This window comes from Platichthys flesus, chromosome 11 (genome assembly GCF_949316205.1).
Source record: "Platichthys flesus chromosome 11, fPlaFle2.1, whole genome shotgun sequence".
Taxonomy (NCBI): Eukaryota; Metazoa; Chordata; class Actinopteri; order Pleuronectiformes; family Pleuronectidae; genus Platichthys; species Platichthys flesus.
In genome coordinates, this window is record NC_084955.1 from 14,358,379 (window position 1) to 14,378,954 (window position 20,576).

Here is a 20,576-nt window from a genome sequence, read left to right on the forward strand (position 1 = left end):
TCGAAAAACCTTCCTGTCCTCCTCAGATGGATTGATACGTTTGTTTGTGTGATAAAAGACTTTCACTATTGTTTCTCATCTGTAACCAGGAAAGGCCCAAACAGACCCTTATCAAGCTGGTTGTAAATAACATCTGCGAGTACCAACTATCGTTTATGAGTCAGCACGTGTCAGTGGAGCTCATTTCAAAACGTGGTGCACTTTGATTTCGGCCTTTGTGTCTCTCTTAAAATGAGCTCCATGCTTTCCACACAGCCATGCTGCACTACTAATGTCAGGCAGAGGCTGCCTTGAAACAGTTTGGTACTGGTGCACGGAAATGTGTTATTTATTATCTCCCGATATCTGTTGTTTACATTGTTACTAAGGACAATAAATGTGTCACTAAGCATCGGGCTAGGTGCTGAGTTTTTTATGAGGTAAACAATACTATATGTTCCTTCATTTGCAGCTCTCTTGGCTGTGGAGCTGGCACTGGATGGGTGGATGACATAATCCCTGGCATGCTCTAAATGTGCTCCTTTTTACTTGAGGAGGGGAAAAAAACCGAGCGCCTCTTAAAGAAACATTTCATAGGACACAGGAGGACCAATAATCAAAGTGTTTCGAACACGCTAATTCACCTTTTCACATTTCATTTACGCGACCATTAGCGTTTTTATGTTTCAGTCTGGTAAAAGAATCCCAAACAGGCGTTTGACTCAATGGACGTAAAGATTAAGTTTGGCCCTGAACAGTGAACAAGTGAGAAAACGAGAGTTCTGAACACATTCTGTGCAGAAATGCAGCGAAGCAGCCACAGATGTGCCAGTTTTCAACCCGGCTTCACTGTGATTGATTGAGCGATTAGTTCACTATGAAGTAATTTGTAAGCAGTTAAGCCATTAGCGTACGTGGTTACCCTGTTACGTGTTCCATTCAGTTTCTTCCACAGTAGTAGGGAAGCACCTCTGGCTAAAGCTTCCTTTGTGAGGAGGAGCAGAGCACACACAATAGGAATTCTAACTCCAGGTTTTGTAAGCAACATCTGCATGAATGGTGGCATTGTCAGGGTATGATGTCATCGGAGAGAGACGGTGAGCTAAGAGCACAGCTGAATGTGCAGGCTGCGCTGAGCTCTAGAATACGTGTGCAGAAGTCTGTACTGTACGTTTGTGTGCATGCTCACGGTTGTGTATGCAAATTACTCTTTTTCAGAGCATTGCCACGTTCTGGCGGTCATTGTTCTGAGAGTCAAAACACATCTGTGGACTAAGTGGGCTAAAACAAACCATGAACTTAGAGTTTGCACGTTGAGTTTTTGATTCAGATCTGTTATGTGCATGTGCCTGGTTAGTTTGGTAAACATGCGGATGCGGGGTAAACAGCGGTCAGAGAGGGACGCTGGACACATGGCAAGATACGCCGACTGGAAAGTCACATTCACAAGGTTAAATGTCTGTGTGACAGATGCAAAGACGGTTTTGTAGATGATAAACACATGTTGTTTCTCTCTATTGCCATGGAGGCGAGTGCAGGATCGAGGAGCTGCAGGATCAATGTGTGTCCGCTGGTTTATCAGTGTTGGACACAGACCAGAGAGGGGCCCCTTTCTCTCACTGCCTCCACGGTGCTGCCATCGCTTAAGTGTTTGCTTTGTCAGGACCAGATTCATTTTGTATACAGTACGGCGAGTTCAAACGAAATGGTCACGCTGTATGGTTTTTAGTTTGGCTCTCATTCTGCAGATTTCATCAATCCCCAGTAGGGATTGTTTGTTGCCGTAATTAACAGCGTTCAACCACAATCAACCACAACTAAAACATTTACACACACTGTGGTATAGGTCTTTTTCTTCCATTCACACAAAAGTGGAGTCTGCAGCGTTAGCTCCTCACATAACACTGCGTCACGAGAGGTGTTTCAGTTTTTTTGTCTACGCTTAATTATGGAAACATCTGACACGATGATGCAATACAATTCAACAGTCTCCACAAAAGATCATGTTGTTGAATTAACCCTTTCTAAAACAACAAAACTAAACATTATAACCGTCATGAAGGAGGGTTTATTTTGATGCTGTTCCATTAGTTTGATAGGTAGGCGTTCATAACTGAGAGTACTGCTACACACAATCGGCGAGATAGTCGCAAGTTCACATTAATGTGTCAACCTGGCAGAAGATAAAGAAAATGCATCATAATTTATGAGATTTCTCTTCTAATTTGTTAAGTAGCTATACTTACTTCACGTTGACCCATTCAGAGAATCATCTATAACTGTTATTCTGTGTCACTGCATCAATCAGACATTATATTATAGTGACAGGCAGAAATGCATATGAAATTCACACATATATATTAAAAACGTGAACAAGGATTGAGTCCCCCTTCATTTGACAACTTCCTGATTGAAATGAGGGAACACTAATGCTTGAGCCGCAGCTGAAAAAGCAAAGCTATCATTGTATTGCTGATAAAACACATTTATATTTAAGTTTGAAGTGTGTGTGCGTGTAAGCTTGAGCTGTGCAGTGGGGTTATGGTTGAGGGCGGCAGTTGTGGTCGCAGAGTGTCACATCTGTTTGTCTTTGGATGACCGCGTGTTGTTTTAGCGGTGCTGATGGGAGGTTTATGTGAAGACCATTTGGTCATGGTTCAGGGCCTGTGAATGGGACGGGGCTCCGGCAGAGCAAAGCTTGGGTAAACCAGCTGCCATCCCTGCACGGGCCAGACAGGAGTGGTGCAGCCACTTTTAGACCCCCGGGTGCCTGGAACGAGACTGAACTCCAAAACAACCACTCAGAGACGTGTTTGGAAAAAGTCTGATGGGTCAGAGAGTCGGGCTGATACATTTGAGTCAACATCGACTTCATACCAGTTCATGCTCACACGATGAAACTACTTCTGTTGTCGTTCTCCTTGAATGGTTTTTTTGAGCTGTGTTGTGTTACTCGAGCTGTTAAGAGAAATATCTTGAATGTGCTACAAGAAATATAAGAAATGTGAGAATTGATCTCGGGACAAGGTTCGAATGAATATTAATATTAAGCGTCTTTGAAATAATGTTATATTGAAGTCATCACGTTTCCAGTTACTTCTATTCAATATGAACATTTATAATTAGTTACTGGTCCACAGATGAAGACACATGTTAGTGGTCGTTATTGCTTTCATGCTTGGTCGGTGTCACTCAGAGAAATTCTCAGTCTTCAACACTGTGACAGTGGCTGCAGCGATAACCATGTCGACTGCACCAGAGCAGGACTTTACAAGAAAGGGAACAGTGGGGATATCCAGACTGGAGTCAGAGGCCCATCCATTAACTTGACAGGGTGGAGAAGCTGCCAAGAGTATGAGCGCATGCTTTTGGAGCATGCTCCTCGGTGGGCGTGTGTCTTGCTGCGCCCATGCCGCCACGGTTCCTCCGCGCACCACCGGAGCGTCTGGCCCTGGCAGAACAGCCAGTCTATGTCCATCTCCCCCCCCGTCTGTGTCTGGAACCACAGGGAGGCTCTGTTTCGGCACCGGCTCCGATCCGCTTGGACCAGAGCTGGAGCGAGGAGAGAGGGGGCGACATTAAAGGCCAGAGCTCCCATCAGACTGTCTGCCTCGCTGTTCCCCGAGGAAATCAGTTTAACAGTCCCCAGCTCTTGGCAAGCAAGAGGGAGAGGGGGTGGAGGAACAGGGAAGAGGTGTGTGAGAGAGAGCGAGCGGGATGAGGGGTGGGCGGCTGGGTGGGGGGTTACTGGCTCTCTGGGCGAGTGGGAATCTAATAAAATTGAACTAATGGGGGGTGTGGAGTTTTAGGGGACAGAGAGTGGGTTTTGCAGGCAGGCACTGGTGGGTAGCGGTGGTTGAGGAGATGAGGAGGATGGAATTAGATCCTCTGAGTCAAACTCCTGCTTTCATCTGCAGATGGTGAACCCATGTCGGGTTTAGAGTTTTAGTCCGGGGACCTGGGCCTACAAAACCCTCTGCCAGGAAAGTTACCATAATACAGTATATTATGCAATTAGATATAAGTCCACATACACGTGATCAGTTAACAGTCTACTGCGTTGGTACAGTGCAAAACAAAAGGCTGACCGAGACAGACAGGGGCTCTAATGTTTCTCTGCGGACTCTTTAATGTGAAGCAGAAGATCTCCACTGGAAACTGTGATCTTTTTGCACTTAAATGTCGACTCCGCAGACTGGTTAAATCTTTCAAACCTGCTGCAAGGCGCCAGAGGGACACAGGTCCCCTGATAGAACACTGCTCCACTTTTAAGGGGAAATAAAAGTGCTCACCCTGACCTCGCCGGGTTTGATTTACCCATCCTGAAGCGGGCGTGGTCTCTTCCCTTTGTACCTGCTCCGTGCTCTCGCTTTCTCCTCCCAGGGTTAATAGACATGAAGTCATATGGCGAGGAGAAACCTGAGTGTGTTTTCAGGAGGTGCCCAGAGCACTCACTGGGACATCACTCATAGGCCCCCGTGTCAGAGAGGAAGTGGCCATTAATAAATATCATTAATGGGTGATTACCTGGTATCCCTGAAACCACCTAAAACTGGAGTGGGAGTGGATGGGTCACAGGGCAAAGGTCTTGAGAGGAGATATCTCCCCTCTTGGCAAAATATGGCCAAATCAGGAACGGTGTGTTAACAATGGGAAATCAATAGCTCCACTACTTCCAGTACACTGTCAGAATGCATGAAATGTGGTGTCAGTGGCTTGTGATTACAGATATATCGGCTGGACGTTAATAGATTTACCCTAAAGGAGGGTTTTTTCATCAACAGCAGGGTCAACAGTGGTAGATCAGGCAGAGTGCCATCCCATCTCTGGGCGCCCTGCGCTGCCAAAGGCCAACACCTGTGTGGATTTAATGACTGTTTTCTGTGGTGGCCATGTTGCTTCAGGAGAAATGTATACGTATGTGTGTGTGTTATTAGAGTAAAACTGCACATGGTGGTTAAGTCCATGTGCTCAGCACAGTCTGGGAAAATACAACCATGTGTTTTAGAGTCATTAGGGAGCTGATGAAGGTGTTTGAGAATCACAGCCTGCTCATCATCACTTTGCTAACGTCCCCCAGTTGCGTCACTGTGGTTCTGGATACAAAGACTTAAGTTTTGGCCACACTTGGTTGGGCTGAGCTGTGTCTCCACTCCAGATGGAGCAGGAGCAGGGACCTGTGCAGATAGCTATCGGGAATAAGCTTTTATCAAGGTAACGTGTTCTGTAGCTCATTCTTTAAACTCTATCGTTTAATTTGTGTGAGCTGATATTATACCTGATATTATTAAAGTAGTTGTGTTGTATCTTCGTGCCATTCCCTCCTGTTTGTGACGTTCAGTTGCTTTTACTACAGATATTTTATCTTGGTTCTACAATTTAAATATCAAATTGTGTTTCATCAAATTTTCTTAGATAAATCCATAATTGTATCTTAGCTCGTCGTTTATTTCAGTCCTCTCATCGTGCACGGCCCTTTTGTTTTGTCTTTTTTCCCCTCTATCCTGTTATAGAGATCAGTACTATAGGGCTTGTGTCGAGGCCCCTCAGCTCTGTGACCTGCCTCTGTACTCCGACACTCTCGGGCCTCTTCGGATGCAGGCTAATTCAATTAATAAACGGATAGCCCTGCTCTGCCAGCTGGACGTCTCTCACAGACACTGATAAACGAGCACTCGCCGTATTGGGCTGATGGTGTGTTTGGGTGGGGAGGAGACAAGAGAAGCCATCTTATCTCCCTCTCTCTTTCTCTCTCTCGCTCCCTCTCACTACCACCCTTCACCTTCCTTTACCCTCTCTGTCCTTCTCCCCCCTCCCGTGTGCCTCGGTGGCTGACAGGAATTCATGCAGCACCAGCCGCCCCAGATGAGCATCTTAACCACACACAGACAACTTTACAGGGGTCACAAAAACAGAGTGCAGAGGCAAACAGGCAGACGGCGGATTCCCCCGGCTTGTGTTCATTCAAGCGATTGCCTGTTATGCGACTGAGTGGCAGGAGATTGTCAAACTCTGATTGGCCTCCACTTTAACAAGAGGGGTGGGCCTCACCTCTCGGGTGCTGACTGACAAGCAGAAGGCTGAAGGGAAGGTGTTCAGTGAGAGCTGTCAGACTCAGATTTCATCCTGTGATAGTCGGAGTATGTCCTTGTCAACTCTGCTGGCGATGATGTGTTTTTGTAAGCTCATTTTAATCCATTTTCTTTTTCAATTGAATGTCAGCCAGCGGTGTGTGTTTACATTATTTGTGGCATTTTTATACCTTGTTTAGGTAGATCACAAAAGCTGTAGTGTACACTGTTGCCTTCTTGCCGCTGCTTGTTACACTCAGGAAGTCTCAGTATAACTGTGATGCTGTGGACAGCTGCAGGCCTGAGGCCGCCCGCTGTTTGTTAGTTTTGACCCTGTGGTATTTTAACTCCTGTCTCACTGGTCACAAAGAGGAAGGGCTGTGGCCCCTGAGAGTTGTGCTGCTGAGGCTGCGGTGAAGGCAGCTTGCAGGTTTTAATCAGATGGGGATACGCTATTGACAGAGCAAATTTTAGAAATAGGGACGAGATATGAAAACAGAAATAGCGAAGCTCCGGTAATGCAGTGAGGTGTCACTATGTCAGGCATCTAAGCAGAAACTGTACTCAGCCAAAACAGGCTTGACAAGATCATGATTTCCCTGTGCTGGTTTCGTGTGCATTTTATTGTTGAAAAAGAAGTAAAGGCACCACTGCCTGTAAACCCTGATCCAAAAACATATGATATCTGTAAATATAATGCAAACCAGTAGAGTATGCTATTTTTGTAACCGTCCCATTTCTAAAGTGATTTATTTGACCCTGTCTCCTCTCGTCTGGTAAAAAGCTTTCCACTCATGGACAGTGTGTGAGAGAGGAGGAGTGCGGGGCCGATGTTGTGCTCTGGCTGTGCGAGCGTTGTGATCCAGACCAGCTGGATGCCATTTCCCTATGGGAATCATGAATGTAAAGGTTGTTAAAAGATATGGAGCCTTGGACACAGCGCGGACTTACTGACAGCAGCTGGGCGAAGGGGGAAGGGAGCAGAGAGAGGAAAGAGAGCACTGGGAAAGAGAATACAGAACTTTGTGGAATTCACAACAGTGGCCTTGAAAAGAAAGCTTTGTTTCAGTTTTGCTGCTTACTTTTTTTTAACAGAAGATGAATCAACAAGTTCAACTCTCGTAGGTTTATTCATCACCTGGTGAAAATCTAAATAAGCCATGTCAGCGGGAAGATGTGTGTTTATTTTTTTCAAGTTTTGTCGAGAAGAGGTGAAGTCTGAGGACACATTTTGAGTATGTTTGGGTTCTGATTTTCTTCTGGTCTCGCGGTTTTCTTTATGTGATGCCCAGAAAAACAGACCCTTGACAAGAGGTGCATTCAGTAAACACCGACAACACAAGTGCACCTTCAGTGAGCCACTCTCTGGTCTCGCTGCCAGGCCGCTCACAGTCAGTCTGGGCTAAGTAGACCACACGGTTAAAGCAACAAACCCCCTGCTGGATCAACAGTGAGGGAGCAGTCTGAGGTTCACACCTTACCAGGGAAATCATCTCATAGAAGACACACACACGCACGCACACACACACACACACACACACACACACACACACACACACACACACAAACGTGCCCAGCAGAGAGAGAGGCTATTAGGAATATGAAGAGGAGGGACGGCAATCATGGAAGGTAGAGAGGGAGAATGACAGGACTGAAGGAGAGACAGAGGACACTCTAAGTGGCTTTGATTCGTTCTCCTGACATATGGATTTATGAAGCCATTCGTCATCTCACAGTCAGCACATAAACCCACTCTGTAGCTATTGATCATCAGCACACTGATAAATGAGAGCGCACACAAAGAATACTCACGGAGAATAATCTCCATGGTAACGTTTGCTTCTCATTTTGCCAACGCAGAGGCTGAAGGCTGCACTTTCACACCACCCCGGCACCATCGCCAACGGCAACATGAACTCCATGGGCCACATGATGGAGATGATGTCATCGCGGCAGGAGCAAAGCGCCCACCACCACATGCACTCGCACCCGCACCAGCACCTGCAGGCTCCTCCCCACGCCTACCAGCACCACGGCCACCACCACCACAACAACCAGGGCCACGGCCAGGGCCAGGGCGGCCACCACCACCCGCAGGGACACAACCCGCATCACAACTCCCACAATCCCCACCTCCATCCCGGTCACCCACACCAGACCTCGCCGCACCCCGCGATGCACTCTGCTTCACAGGTAAGAGCGTTCCCAGCAGAGCAGAGGCTTTTAGATGGCCCGAAGGCGAAGCCACAGGTTCAATAACACATTAACTACACAGTCAAATCTCTCGTATAGCTAGGAGGCCTCTGTATATGCGCCATGACGAAAAGGAAGCGAGCCTTAGTAATCCTCCGAGCATTTCAGCTATTAGTGGTTTGGTGTAGAGGTAGAGCTGTAATCATCACAGGGAGTTAGCAGACAACACTTTTTCTCCTGCAGCAGCAATAACCCCAAGTAGTTTCCTGGCAACCGTCTTAAAGCTTATGTTTTCCTTTAAGATTGGTCAGCGGCAGGTCAGTGTCAGACGCCCGTCATGGAGGGAAGGGGGTCACGAAGAGGCCATAAAAGTGCTATTATAAAAGATGTTCAGGAGTGTCTTCTGGAAACTTTGCCCCACGCCCTCCTCCACCGCCGAGCTGCCATTATGTGGCCACAGCGTTCTCCAGGTGCAGAAGACATTTTTATAAACGCTGGTCCTGATGGCGAACAGACAACCTTGGCTAATGGTCCTGGAACAAATCTTAGCTGTGAATATATTGGGTTGAAAGTTAGAAAGTATCGCTCACGGCAATAAAAAAAGAATATGACGTGAGACACTTTGTCCCTGCATTGTCTGACGCCCTCTGCAACACGGAGCGTTCTGAGTGAAGGACAGTGCGGCATCCACGAATGCAAATCACTTTATGTTCCAAACGTACCATTAAGGCACTGAAACAACACTCTCTGTATGCACAGCGGCCATTAAAGCAGCTTGTATTTTCCATGGTTCTAATAAAAATGCTAATGACCTGAAGACTGAAAACACTTGACCTTGCCAAGGATATGTCAAGATCTGTCAGTGCACGTACAGTTTTGGAAACAGGTCTTTTTTTTTGGCCGCGTCTGCTGGTGTTATTCTGAGTGGAAGTGGGCGTTGGAAAACTGCCTCCTGACACCTCTTTAACAAGGTGGGCATGCTGGTGAATCAGCCCAGTCACTCACTCACCCAGTCAGTCCCGACGCCCTCACAGCCCAGAGCATGTGGCACAGCCAGATGTTGTTTTTGGGGGGAAGTTGCCAGACGTGGAATAGATGCAGGAGCTAATGTATAGATGCTTGTTTCCAGGCAGGAGGCTTTGAGGTCAGTGGAGTGCTGACAACTGTCAGACAGGTGTGTCAGAGCAGTGACGTGTCTGTGTGGACGGTGGCCGACACACACCGCCTCATCAAAAGAGCTCTGTTGCTGATGCTGATCGGCTCTTTCCCCCCGGTGTGTTTCAGATGTCACCTGCGACCCAGCAGATGCAGCCCTCGCAGACGCTGCAGTCTCCGCCCCCCAGCGGCGGGCGGCGCCGGCGGGTAATGGACGAGGACCCGGACGAACGTCGGCGGAAGTTTCTAGAGCGGAACCGAGCGGCGGCCACGAGATGCAGACAGAAGAGGAAAGTGTGGGTGGTGTCGTTGGAGAAGAAGGCTGAAGAGCTCACTCAGACCAACATGCAGCTTCAGGTACAAACTCAGTCTCTACTCCTCAATAAAAACCTCATGACATTATCTTGTTTTGTGCTCATGGTAATGATGATGGGTTTGATTGATATGATTCCAATGGGTTTATCAAAGCAGCAGACATCAAGATATCCTGACTTTTAATCCCTAGTGTGGGTCAAGCTCCAAAAACATTGGGTCCTACAATTCCCATATTTCAAGTGAATGTCCCAAAATTGTAGCAACAAATTCTCAGTTAAGATTCTGAAGTTTCAAGCACAATCCAAACTATGAAATACACCTTTAAATGAACACTTAAATCTCCATCCATCCATCCTGAGCTGGAGCCAATCCCAGCTGACAGGTCCCCGTTGGAGAGAAATACATTGCTAGTTATTAATACATGGAAAATAACATCATAAAAATACCTTTTGTAATATAGTATTGCCTGTTTGATTGTGGAATCCCCAGAATGAAAGAATGAAAAAGAATAATCGGCTCCATATTTCCCTTGAATTTCAGAACGAAGTGACGATGCTAAAGAGCGAGGTGACCCAGCTCAAGCAGCTTCTCCTCACACACAAGGACTGTCACATCACCACTATGCAGAAAGATCCCCAAGGTTACCTCAGTGAGTAGCTCAAACATCAACACACACACACTTTGGGGAAATTGGCCAAAAAGTGCACCTTCACCGGTGTGCCTTAGTGCTACGGCGCAGCCAGCACTGCTGTGGAAAGGCTCTGTAATGGTTTCGCCAGAGGAGAGGTATGAACTCCACAGACCAAACTGGGATGGACACGCAGCACCTGCCAAAGCTCTTTGCTCCTACGTGCTGGTATCCAGCTCCCACGCTCTCTGCAGGACTCTTCCTTTGACATATGGGTGTTGCGCACTGTGGTAGCCGAGCCCGGGCCTGGGAGTTGGTAGTCTGATTCCCACATGAGGCCTGGTTTTCCATCTGACAGCGCCTCAGTGCACAGAGCCGGCCTTGAAGCGACGTGAGAGCCATCCAAGCTCCCATGGACGTCCCGGGATCTCTCTGATTATTGGACCGTGCCTCGGCCGTGCATGACATCAGAGCCCCACCCTTTGATACGGATACCAGTGACATTTCCATGTAATTAGGATAAGGCACCTCCCTGTGTGGCTTTAGCACAGGAAAATAAGTCTCACATCCCCTTTGGCTGAATGGTTCTTTTATTCAGGAGAGAGCCGACTCCCAGACTGGGCTGGGAGAGACGTTCATCGATGAGTCTAGCTTGTGTACAGATGTCACCTTCAGTGTGTCCAGAATTCATCAGCCGTGTTTACGGAGTTCCAGTGATTCACTTTTCCATTTTTGTCTTATCCATTTATGGCCCCTTCAGGATGACAGCTGATGAGTCAGGTGTGAATTTAGTGTCATTTGTTTGGACTTAATCTATTTCTGCGAATAAAGCCGTTGTTTTTTTATAAAAAAAGAATTCTCTTTCTGTCTTTATTTGGTCATTTTTAATATCACATTAGGTTTTGAAGCATCTTTACCCTCGGAAGGTCTTAGGGTTTGCACTTGCACTTGCACACAGACACAGACACAGACACAGACACAGACACAGACACAGACACACAGATTCTCTGCACGTGTTGTCCATCCTCAGTCATGTCTCTGCTGTCTCCTCAGGTCCAGAGAGCAGTCCAGCGGGGAGTCCAGCGCCGGTGTGCTCGCAGCAGCAGGTCATTCAGCACAACACCATCACCACCTCCACCACGACTGTAGGGGGCAGCAGTGTGCACGGGCAAGCCAACCACCGCACAGACATTAACCCTATCCACTAGGGACCAGAGAGACTATAACCCCCCCGGCTGTAGGCCCAAACTCCCCCCTGTTTGCTCCCCTGTTTTATGAGGGTCACCAGCTGCACAGGCTGCCCCCCCCACCCCACCCCACCCCCCCACACCCTCATCCTCCCTCCATCAAGAAAAACCTCAAAGGCCTGTGAGGCTGTTCTTTATACAGTAGCTACAGTATGTATTTTTATAGACCCAACCCTATTAACGCATAAATGTTCTAGTGTCTGTTGCCTCTTTTTTAATCTGCTTCTTTGTGCTTAGCAGAGAGGGAGTTTTGCTAATCTCATGCAGCAGTCAAGTGACTTTTTTTCCCCTTTGTGTTATGGTACAAAATGGACCACGGTGGTCGTGGAACCAGAGGACAGAGACATAAGACATCATCTCCAGATGCAGAGATTACGTCCCTGCGGGTCTATTGGACTGAACCATGAGTCTCATCATACTCTATGTGTCAAGCGTGGATAGTGTGGCGAGTGTATGTAGCATGTGTAATCGTATACTGAAGCCTCAGAACAAGCGAGCGGGCAGTTGCCGCCTTTAAGTCGTCTCCTGAAACCAAGTCAAACCGTCGCCATGATGGTTTGACTACAGGAATATGCAAGCAGGTGTAACGACCCCTTTTCCCCTTTTCTAGAAATGTATATGACTGTTAAACTTCTCCCTGTCAGATGTCGTCTCAAAGAGCGCAATGCAAAATACAGCATGACAGTGAAAGTAATGTTCGATCAAAAAGAATTGATCCTCTTCTCTACTGTGTGTCCACGTGGGGGACCAGCATGGCCAAGCCACCCTGGTCCCCGGGGACATGCGGTGCTGTTACAGCCACAGAACTGTACACTGTGATACCAGTGAGGCAGCTCGGGAGTCCAAACACACTCCTCCGCTCTCCAGGACCAACTCAAGCTTTAATTATTGAGGCCTCTTCTTTGTGTGTGTGTGTGTGTGTGTGTGTGTTTGCCTGTGTTTGTGTGTGAGTGTGTGTTTGTGTGTGTATCTGGATCCACAGTTTTAGATTCAAATTCCAAATGGATACAACATTTAATTGCGGACGTCTGCATAGTTTTGTGTGTGCATGTGAATTTTGTTTTGTGTCAGTTCCTCTGCCGAACCAAGTTCGCCAGGAGGCGCGCCAGTAAAGAAAGAGAAACAAAGAGAGAGAGAGAGTGACTATGACCGTTTATTTTCCTTTCTTTATGCCGGTGATTTCCAAAATGTCACAATGTGCCTGAAGTTTTCTTCAAATCTTTTGTTTGGCAACAGAACCTTCTTTTTTTTTAATCATCAGTTATTGTCAATACAATCAAGAACTCATCATCTATTTACCCTGTTGTTGCGTCTGCTGCTCGTTGCTGCAGAGCAAAACCAGCTGACCAGGAGGAAGAAGAACCCGTTCGATTTGACCTCTGACCTCTTCATCAATTTCTCCTGTTCCTCCTGCTCCTGTCTCTCTCTCAGGCCTCGTCTGTATTTCAGTTTGGCGTTGGATGTACTGACAGTGATACCGGCCCAACCTTTTTTTTCTTCTATCTCCCTGCTCGCCTTGAAACTTAATGCCTTCTCATGTCGACCACAACCTCTTCTCTCTTCTTTCTTCTTCCCCCGTTACCAGGAATGTCGATTCACGGGCCTGATGACCTCCATGCACTGTGTTTCACAGTCGGATGGATGAAAAAACATCATCGCAGAGCCGTCTATGCACTTTGTCCTCTGTTGTGCCAGAGGCTAGAATAGCCATATTAAGGTCCGAGTAATTCTCAGTGATCCCCCCCCTCCCCCCCGACTCTGTTCACACACCAGCGAGAAACGTAACTGTGTTTGGAGAGACTGTGCCTGGCGTGCATCACACGTCTGTAGATAAAGAAGGGAGCCCAGAGCTCGCGCTGTAGGATGACACTCGGTCAGGGAGCCTGCAGCGTTCGGTTTGAGCCATTTTTACTCTGGAAACTAAATCCAGCTCCAGTTTTGTCAAAGATGAAGGATGTGAATGGAGAAGAGTCTTTTTCTCTCGTCTCACTCGAGCATTCAGACTGTTTATACCCCGTCTGTGTGTGCAGGAGTATATGTGTGTGTGTGTGTGTGTTTGTGTGTGTGTGTGAATAGGCAGAGAAATTCTCAAGGAAAGGGCTTTGTTGTACCGACCCTTTGAACTGACTACGCCTGCCTTATCTCAACGGTTTTATAGACCATGTATTGATTATTAGACCATTCCAAATTAACCTCTCGCATGTGAAAATATGGCAACGACCATAAGACTCTTTCAACTGGAATCATCAGGAGGACATTTCTGTCTCTGCTTTCATTTTTCACAGTGGATCCAGGTCCGGGGGAAAGACATTTGTCACTGTACGGGCAGACGAGCAGGACAGGTGGAAGTGCAGTGTGAGTGTGGGTTTGTGCGAGCGGTGGAGAACAATTTACCACATGTCAATTATCTTATAACTGTATTATTTTAAATTTCAAACTATAAATACTGTACATACTGTCATTCATTTCTGTAATCCTGTACATGTAATGCAACCACCTTTCTTTTTGAAGGGAGTAAACGTGTGGTACATGTGTAAATACGGTCTGCATAGCACTTGTTGCCTTTTTTTTTGTCGTATGTCGAGGCTCATTTCAACGCTTAAATAAAGTGTTTATATGTAATGAAATGACAAATCTTACCTTCTTACCTGCATAACTTTGTACATTTTTTTTTTGTGTGTCTGTAATGACATTGTCTCTGTTTTTTTTTTTTGTTTTGTTTTGCATTTGTACAGATGTGAAAGTTATCACTGCAGTTACATTACGGTATGAAAATAAAGCACTTGTTCGGTAACATACAAACTAGATGATGTGATTTGATGTCAGCGGTCACTGAAAGAAAGAATGAGCTGAGAGACACGAGGGATGGAAGTGATGTGGAAGTGAATGATCAGCAGCTTTTTTATCGACGCTCGTCCCTGAGACATAACTGCTCATTAAATACTTAGATGCTTTAAAGGTTTAGAATACTCATTCATTATTGAACCGTCTAGACAGCTTGATAGTTGCCTGATGAGATAACATGACAGTTAACTTAAGAACACAAAAGTATTTGTGGTGTTCTGTCAAAACGCCAAATCACTACAGAGACCTTACTGCTTATCACTGTAAATTCAGCTTTACAGATAAACACAATGTGAAACACACAGTGTGTATTAAAAAGTTTTCTATGTTTCTCTGACCACATGAAAAGTAGTCCCTAGACTTTCGTCAAATATTTAAAATCATGTTATTCGTTTTTAGGACACATGCTATCTCCTCGAGATAGTATGTTATAGAATTTAATATTATTATCATAATAAACTATATTAAATGACCACAGCAGTTTCAGTGTGTTTAAGTCTCTGGATTTGTGATGGAATTCCTTTGGAGAACAGTGCCCCCTAGTGTATTTTTTTTTAATTAACCACAGGAGCGTTTCAGAAGTCAGTTCGTCTCTGATCATTAAAACTGAATTTTTAAAATAAAAACATTTTATTTCAAGTTGATTCTCTGTTTCTTTACATGTCATCTTCCTGCCTGCACGGACTGATAGCAAAATAAAATATAATTTCCCCTGAAGACAACCCCAAGAAAAATAAACATGACACGATGTCCAATCAGTTAAGGCCTGAAAATCAAGAATTTCTTTGTGATGTTCTGAAATGTGGCCAGCAAACCTAAAGATCTGCTCCAGGCACAGACGTTTCATTAAGAAGCAGCCCTCTGCTAAAATGCAAAGAATCTACAAATGTGCTGATTTAGATTGAATTAGACAATCAACAGTCTTTTAAATCAACAATCTCTGATCAATGAAATGCTCTTTGTGGAGGAGCTGCTGAATCAGCTCCATGTCAACACGTCTCATATCCAGCCTTGTGTGGAAAGGAACCTGTCAATCATGTCAAAGGTCCTCGCTGGTTGGTCGTAGGGCAGAATGTGTCCCCCTCCGCGGATAATGACCTGGAGTGAGAAGATCAATATTATTTCATTAAAAAAAGAAACACACGTGTGGATCCTTTTTCACCGTGAGGACGGCCGTGAGAATCTGCCCACCTGATAAAACTCCTTCACTTGTCTCACATAACCTGCCACCTCCGTGTCAGAGGGCTGAACCTTCCAGTGGTAGCGTGTCGCTGTTTTGAACTCGGCGGCCCCGGTCCAGTTGACGGTGGGCAGGAACCGCTCGGTCAGAGGAGCAGCTACGATGACATCCAGCTGACCGCTGTAGATCAGGACCTGGACGGAGGGGACACGGCTTTAAGGAGGACATACTATGGGCATACGTTACTTAAAAGGTGTGTGAGAGAAAGCTTAGTACATCAATATCTATGATGTCAATGATGGAAAGTTCAAAATATGATGACACATGATGAAATTCTGCATTATAGACCAACTCCAGTTGCTGGTTCTCCCTCCCTCACCCTGTAGTTGTCCATCAGCTCCCCCAGCCACGGTTTGATGCTCTTCATGACGTCCTGCAGCAGATGCTTCTCCACCAGCGAGCCGTCGTGAAACGTCAGGTTCCCCACATGGATGGCTCGTCGCACTGCCGGCAGCGTCACGAACTGGGAGAAGTACTCCTGGTCCTCAGGCTCCTGTGGACGCACACAAATAATAAACATAAGACAAAAGTTAAAAGAGGTTTAGAGAAGGCCTCAGTCCGAGACGTCACACTGCGTGGTCAAGCACCTGACATGTCATGTAGTTGAAGTAGTTGGTGCAGCCTGTAGCATTTTGGAAGAAGGACGGATAGGGCTCCACGTCACCGTTCAGCAAGCTATCGAAAACCTGAAGAAGGAAACCTCACAATAAGATGGTTGTTTTTTTCTCAATCAGAATCATATTTTGAAAAAAATGGTACAAATTCTACATAAAAGATCAGAAACAGCGTCACCTTGTATTGTGGAGTAACGTGCGAGTGCACAGCTCATACCTTAAAAGCCTCCACCCACTTCTCCTGCTGGATGAACTGCACTCCCAGGTCCGTCTGCTGGACCACATACTGCTTCTGCTGCTCGTCGATCATTCCCGTTTGGTACAGGAACTCACCATAACCACCGAGCATCTGGAATGGAAGTCTCAAAGATTAGAAATTCAACAAGGAACCTGGGGAGTCCAGATGCAGATTGAGGAGGACGATCTGACGTCAGCTACGCACCAGTTCTGGATCACAGAGCCCATCGCCGATCGCCATCCCCTTAAAGTTGATTTTCACTTTGGCGCTGGGGTTGTTTTTGTGGATGTAGTAGGAAATGGCAGGAACGTACTTTCCTGCATAAGACTGTGCAGAGACAGAGAGAAGGTTTTTGAAGTGACCACAATGTGTCAGATGTTTTTCGTTAAAGCAACACTATGTAACTTTCAATGAGCAACAACTGAACAGTGAATGTTACCTGTAAGAAATATGCCAAACTCTGTTCAGAATTTAAGTTTCCTTGTTGAATATTGGAAATAAACACTGGTTTTTAAATTACTAGTATTTTGAACAGATCTGCAGTTCAACAATACTCTTGAACTTGCCGAGCCCGATTCTGGATATTTGAGCTCTTGGTCAATCTAACACCGCTCCCAAGTCACATCTAGCAACACCAGACGTTCAGGGTGAAGAGTGAAGTCAGTGTAAAATCAAACTAAATGTTGAAGTGGATATTTCAATGTAAAAATGTTGCCTGGTGTTTATTTGGGTCAAAATGTGACATTGTATGGTCACTGGGCTGATTTAGGGCTTTCTCTCATTGGCATAAACCAGGGAGTGAAGTAATGCTCATCTTAAAAGTTAAAAAGCTACTAGTAAAATGCTTTAAAACGTTAAGACGACAGTGGCTCGCAATCCTCGGAAAAGAAACATTACCTCTCCGGTTGCATAGAACTCATTGGACTGATACTCGGGAAAGATCTGGAAGAACTGCGTCAGAGCACTGGTGAGGAGGAGACAGAAACGGTCAGAGTCAGTAACCGACAACACTGAAGTTATAAAATGACCCGGTCTGAGGTGGGGGGGTTTCTTCACCTGTACAGATCTCTGCCGACGTCGTCCTGATTCTGAGCAAAACCCCTGTCGTCGTCGGTGAAGCTGAAACCTGTTCCCACCTGGAGAGAAAAGAACAGTCTTCAAGGTCTGTCAGGGAAGACTCCTGTATGAATAACGGTCAGGGGACCCGAGGAACCTTGAATGAAAGGTGTGTGTACATACTGGATTGTCAATGTACAAGACCGAGTATCTGGTGGTCCAAGCGTAGTCCCTCAAGCCGACTGCGAGGACAGAAAACACACACGGCTCAGAATTCATAAAGAATGATCCGTCACAGACTTTGAACATCTCCAGGTGATCCTATGAAATCTGGATCACAGCGTTTACACGTGGGACCACATCAGCTCTTACCCGTCATGTTCTTATAAACCACGTACGGGCCGTGCTCCACAAAAAGGCCGAACATGGACGTGCCCCCGGGGCCGCCCTGCAGCCAGAGCAGGACCGGAGCATTCGGAGTGCTGGGCTGTCAGGAGGGGCAGAGAATAGAGTTGAGATCGCAGCGCCACCTTGTGGTGGATTTAGTTCACTGAGAAAGGTCCAAAGAATTTAATTTATCAACTTTATTTGCACTTTAAAAGACCTGTTATCACACAACTGATAGAAATAAGGATAGAAATAGGGTCACTTTTAGGATAAAACACACAGGGAAGCATCAGCACTGACAATGTACACAATAAAAAAGAAAAGGAACCGAAACTGTTATCAGATTTTTTTTTAATTTGTATAAAAGCATGCATATATAACTGTTCAGGTTCTGCAGAGTTAAAAAGTATTTTTCGAAGCCCGAGGGCATAATGGGGAAGTAAAGGGACTTCCTGTCCCTGACAGAAAACACTGCACCTGAAACACCCCAAGCTGCTGCTCATCTGAAATGCAAGCTACAATGTTCGTGTGAAGGAAATTATGTTTTGCTTTACTACACCTTCTGAAAAAACAGATGTACGAAACTGGTTTACAGGTTCAAATAAAACCAAAGTTCTGAACAACAGCTTGGATACTGCTCACTCTTCCTGTCAGAGCTGGGTTGAAAACACATGGCAAAGTCTGCCATGACAGATTGTATAATACATATATACTCTCCCGCTTGCTGTGGTTATTAAACAATCTGCAGAGACACTAATGTAACCGAGTATAGAGGAGAAGCTCCGGGTGTTAATGTGAAACTGATACACACACACACACGTATTAACTACACACTACATAATTAAAGCTAATACTTAATTTGCAACGAATGTCCCACTGCACCTTTGAATGTACATAGTTTTAGTTTTTGTATTTGACTTATTTATAGAAAGATCCTTCTACCTTACTTTTTTATTCGTTAAACTACTGTCCAGTAATTAGTATTACTTACTTACCTTTCATTTAATATTTATGTACTATCTTATATACTTTACTTTGGATTCTAAATTCTATTGGTTGTTTTCTTTCTCAATATTTCCGAGCATAGTTAGAGGAAGCCTGTGAACCAACAATTCCATTGCCAGCGACTGCTTTATTTAATTTTGCACATGATAAATAAAGGTCAACAGAGGTCAATGTTACTGATGACCTTGTGTTTACTTGTACATGACTAATAGAACCTGACGCCTGAGTGGGATCCTACCATGAGAGCGGGGAAGAACCAGAAGTAGAGGTTGCTGTTGAACTTCTTGTTGACGGTCAGGTAGCCAGCATAGCTCTTCACATTGGCCCCTGGCAGATCTCCCACCAGACTCAGCTTCCTGGCTGCGGAAATCAAGACGTCAACACAAATTCACGACATTACACAAACACAATGCCTGCAGCTGATTGGTGGATCAGACCCTGCAGCCTCTGAGAATCTGATCAATGTGAACCAGTGAGGCAGCTTCTCCTTCTCCCACCTTCATCTATGGCTCCTTTCTCCAGGTACGGGGTGAGGAACAGCGGGGCCCCGGGGTCGGCTCCGCGCAGGCCGCTGACACGGTGCGATCTCCGGCAGAAGAAGGAGGAGCAGCCGCGGGAGAGCACCGCGTCCAGACAAAGGCACAGCAACAGCAAACCCACACTTTCCTTCAGGAGCCTGGCGACATTCACAACAACAACACAAACTGTGAGCAGACACAAGGGCCCGAGCAGTGACCCGCATCGCACTCAGGTGTCACCTCGGTCTGACGCGGGGCGGCGCTGTGATCAGGAGGAGAAAGACGCATTTGAAGGTGTTCCACTCACCCCATGTTCGGTGGACGTGTTCTCACTTCGTTCCTCCGCTGGTCCCTGGATGAGAAGTGCGATCCAGTCAGGCTGAAGTCACATGACCGGCTCTCAGTGGATCACGTGGTTTTGGGGATATTTCCGGGGTGCGAGGGGAGTTTGTACCCTCCGCGAGGACTGACAGGAAAATCCCGGTTGCTCCTACACTATATATATATGGCTCCTACAGCCTCGATTCAAATTGTTTGAGTCTGACGTGGTGAGTCACGTGTTCTCACGCAAACCTCAGTGGGTGTTTGGTTTATTGTGAGGACAAAGGGGTTATAGAGTTTATACTTAAAGGTCCAGTGTGTAACATTTAGGTGAATCAAATCTATTGGCAGAAATAATAACACAATCCAAGTGTTGTTTTAACTAGTGTGTTTCATCTAAATTGTACAAATTGTTGTTTTCTTCACCCTTGAATGAGCCCTTTAGATTTAAATACCTCATCAGTAGCAGGTCCTCTCTACGGAGGATGCTTTTTTTACTGTGGCCCAAACTGGACGAACCAAACAACATGCAGCTTCACCGCTAGATGTCACTACACACTGAACCTTTAACGAGCAGGGAAGTTGTTTCATGCACGACATACTTGATATTTTATTCACCAATTCACGTGGACAAATGTAAGTTTATTATTCAGCTTTGAATCAGACTGTTAGTTTCTTATCACAGACTGCATATTAAGATGGAGAATGAATCACTTCTTCCTCACATTGTACAAATATGAAGCCCTAATAGCTCGTGCTGCACTC

The 20,576-nt window shown here is 45.9% G+C and overlaps 2 protein-coding genes across 3 annotated transcripts in view; one reads left to right on the top strand and one right to left on the bottom strand.

Moving 5' to 3' along the window:
- creb5b (cAMP responsive element binding protein 5b) overlaps positions 1–11,672 on the top strand; it is a 39,597-nt gene extending 27,925 nt beyond the window's left edge. Inside the window, exons 8-11 of one of the 2 annotated variants that reach the window (XM_062399186.1) lie at positions 7,911–8,243; positions 9,528–9,755; positions 10,254–10,362; positions 11,395–11,672. In XM_062399186.1, coding sequence (XP_062255170.1) covers positions 7,911–8,243; positions 9,528–9,755; positions 10,254–10,362; positions 11,395–11,549 — 825 coding nt within the window. In that variant the 3' untranslated portion in view covers positions 11,550–11,672. The remainder of the gene's footprint in view (positions 1–7,910; positions 8,244–9,527; positions 9,756–10,253; positions 10,363–11,394) is intronic. The other variant, XM_062399185.1, reaches the window with a different exon arrangement.
- Positions 11,673–15,039: 3,367 nt separating this feature from the next.
- On the bottom strand, positions 15,040–19,942 carry cpvl (carboxypeptidase vitellogenic like). The gene is made up of 13 exons (XM_062399188.1): positions 19,798–19,942; positions 19,470–19,648; positions 19,211–19,332; positions 17,953–18,067; positions 17,764–17,822; positions 17,581–17,660; positions 17,422–17,488; positions 16,729–16,851; positions 16,504–16,635; positions 16,260–16,358; positions 15,992–16,165; positions 15,624–15,806; positions 15,040–15,530 (listed from the first exon to the last, which is right to left on the bottom strand). The coding sequence occupies exons 1-13, from the start codon at positions 19,800–19,802 to the stop codon at positions 15,432–15,434; spliced, it is 1,437 nt and encodes a 478-aa protein (XP_062255172.1). The 5' UTR covers positions 19,803–19,942; the 3' UTR covers positions 15,040–15,431.
- Between the last annotated feature and the right edge of the window lie 634 nt (positions 19,943–20,576).

Excerpts from the sequence above, each read along its gene's own strand:
- cpvl (XM_062399188.1), bottom strand. Across the intron at positions 17,823-17,952 it reads GGTTTATAAGAACATGACGG|TCGGCTTGAGGGACTACGCT; the intron begins GTAAGAGCTGAT and ends CTGTCCTCGCAG. Across the intron at positions 15,531-15,623 it reads AAGTGAAGGAGTTTTATCAG|GTCATTATCCGCGGAGGGGG; the intron begins GTGGGCAGATTC and ends TTCTCACTCCAG.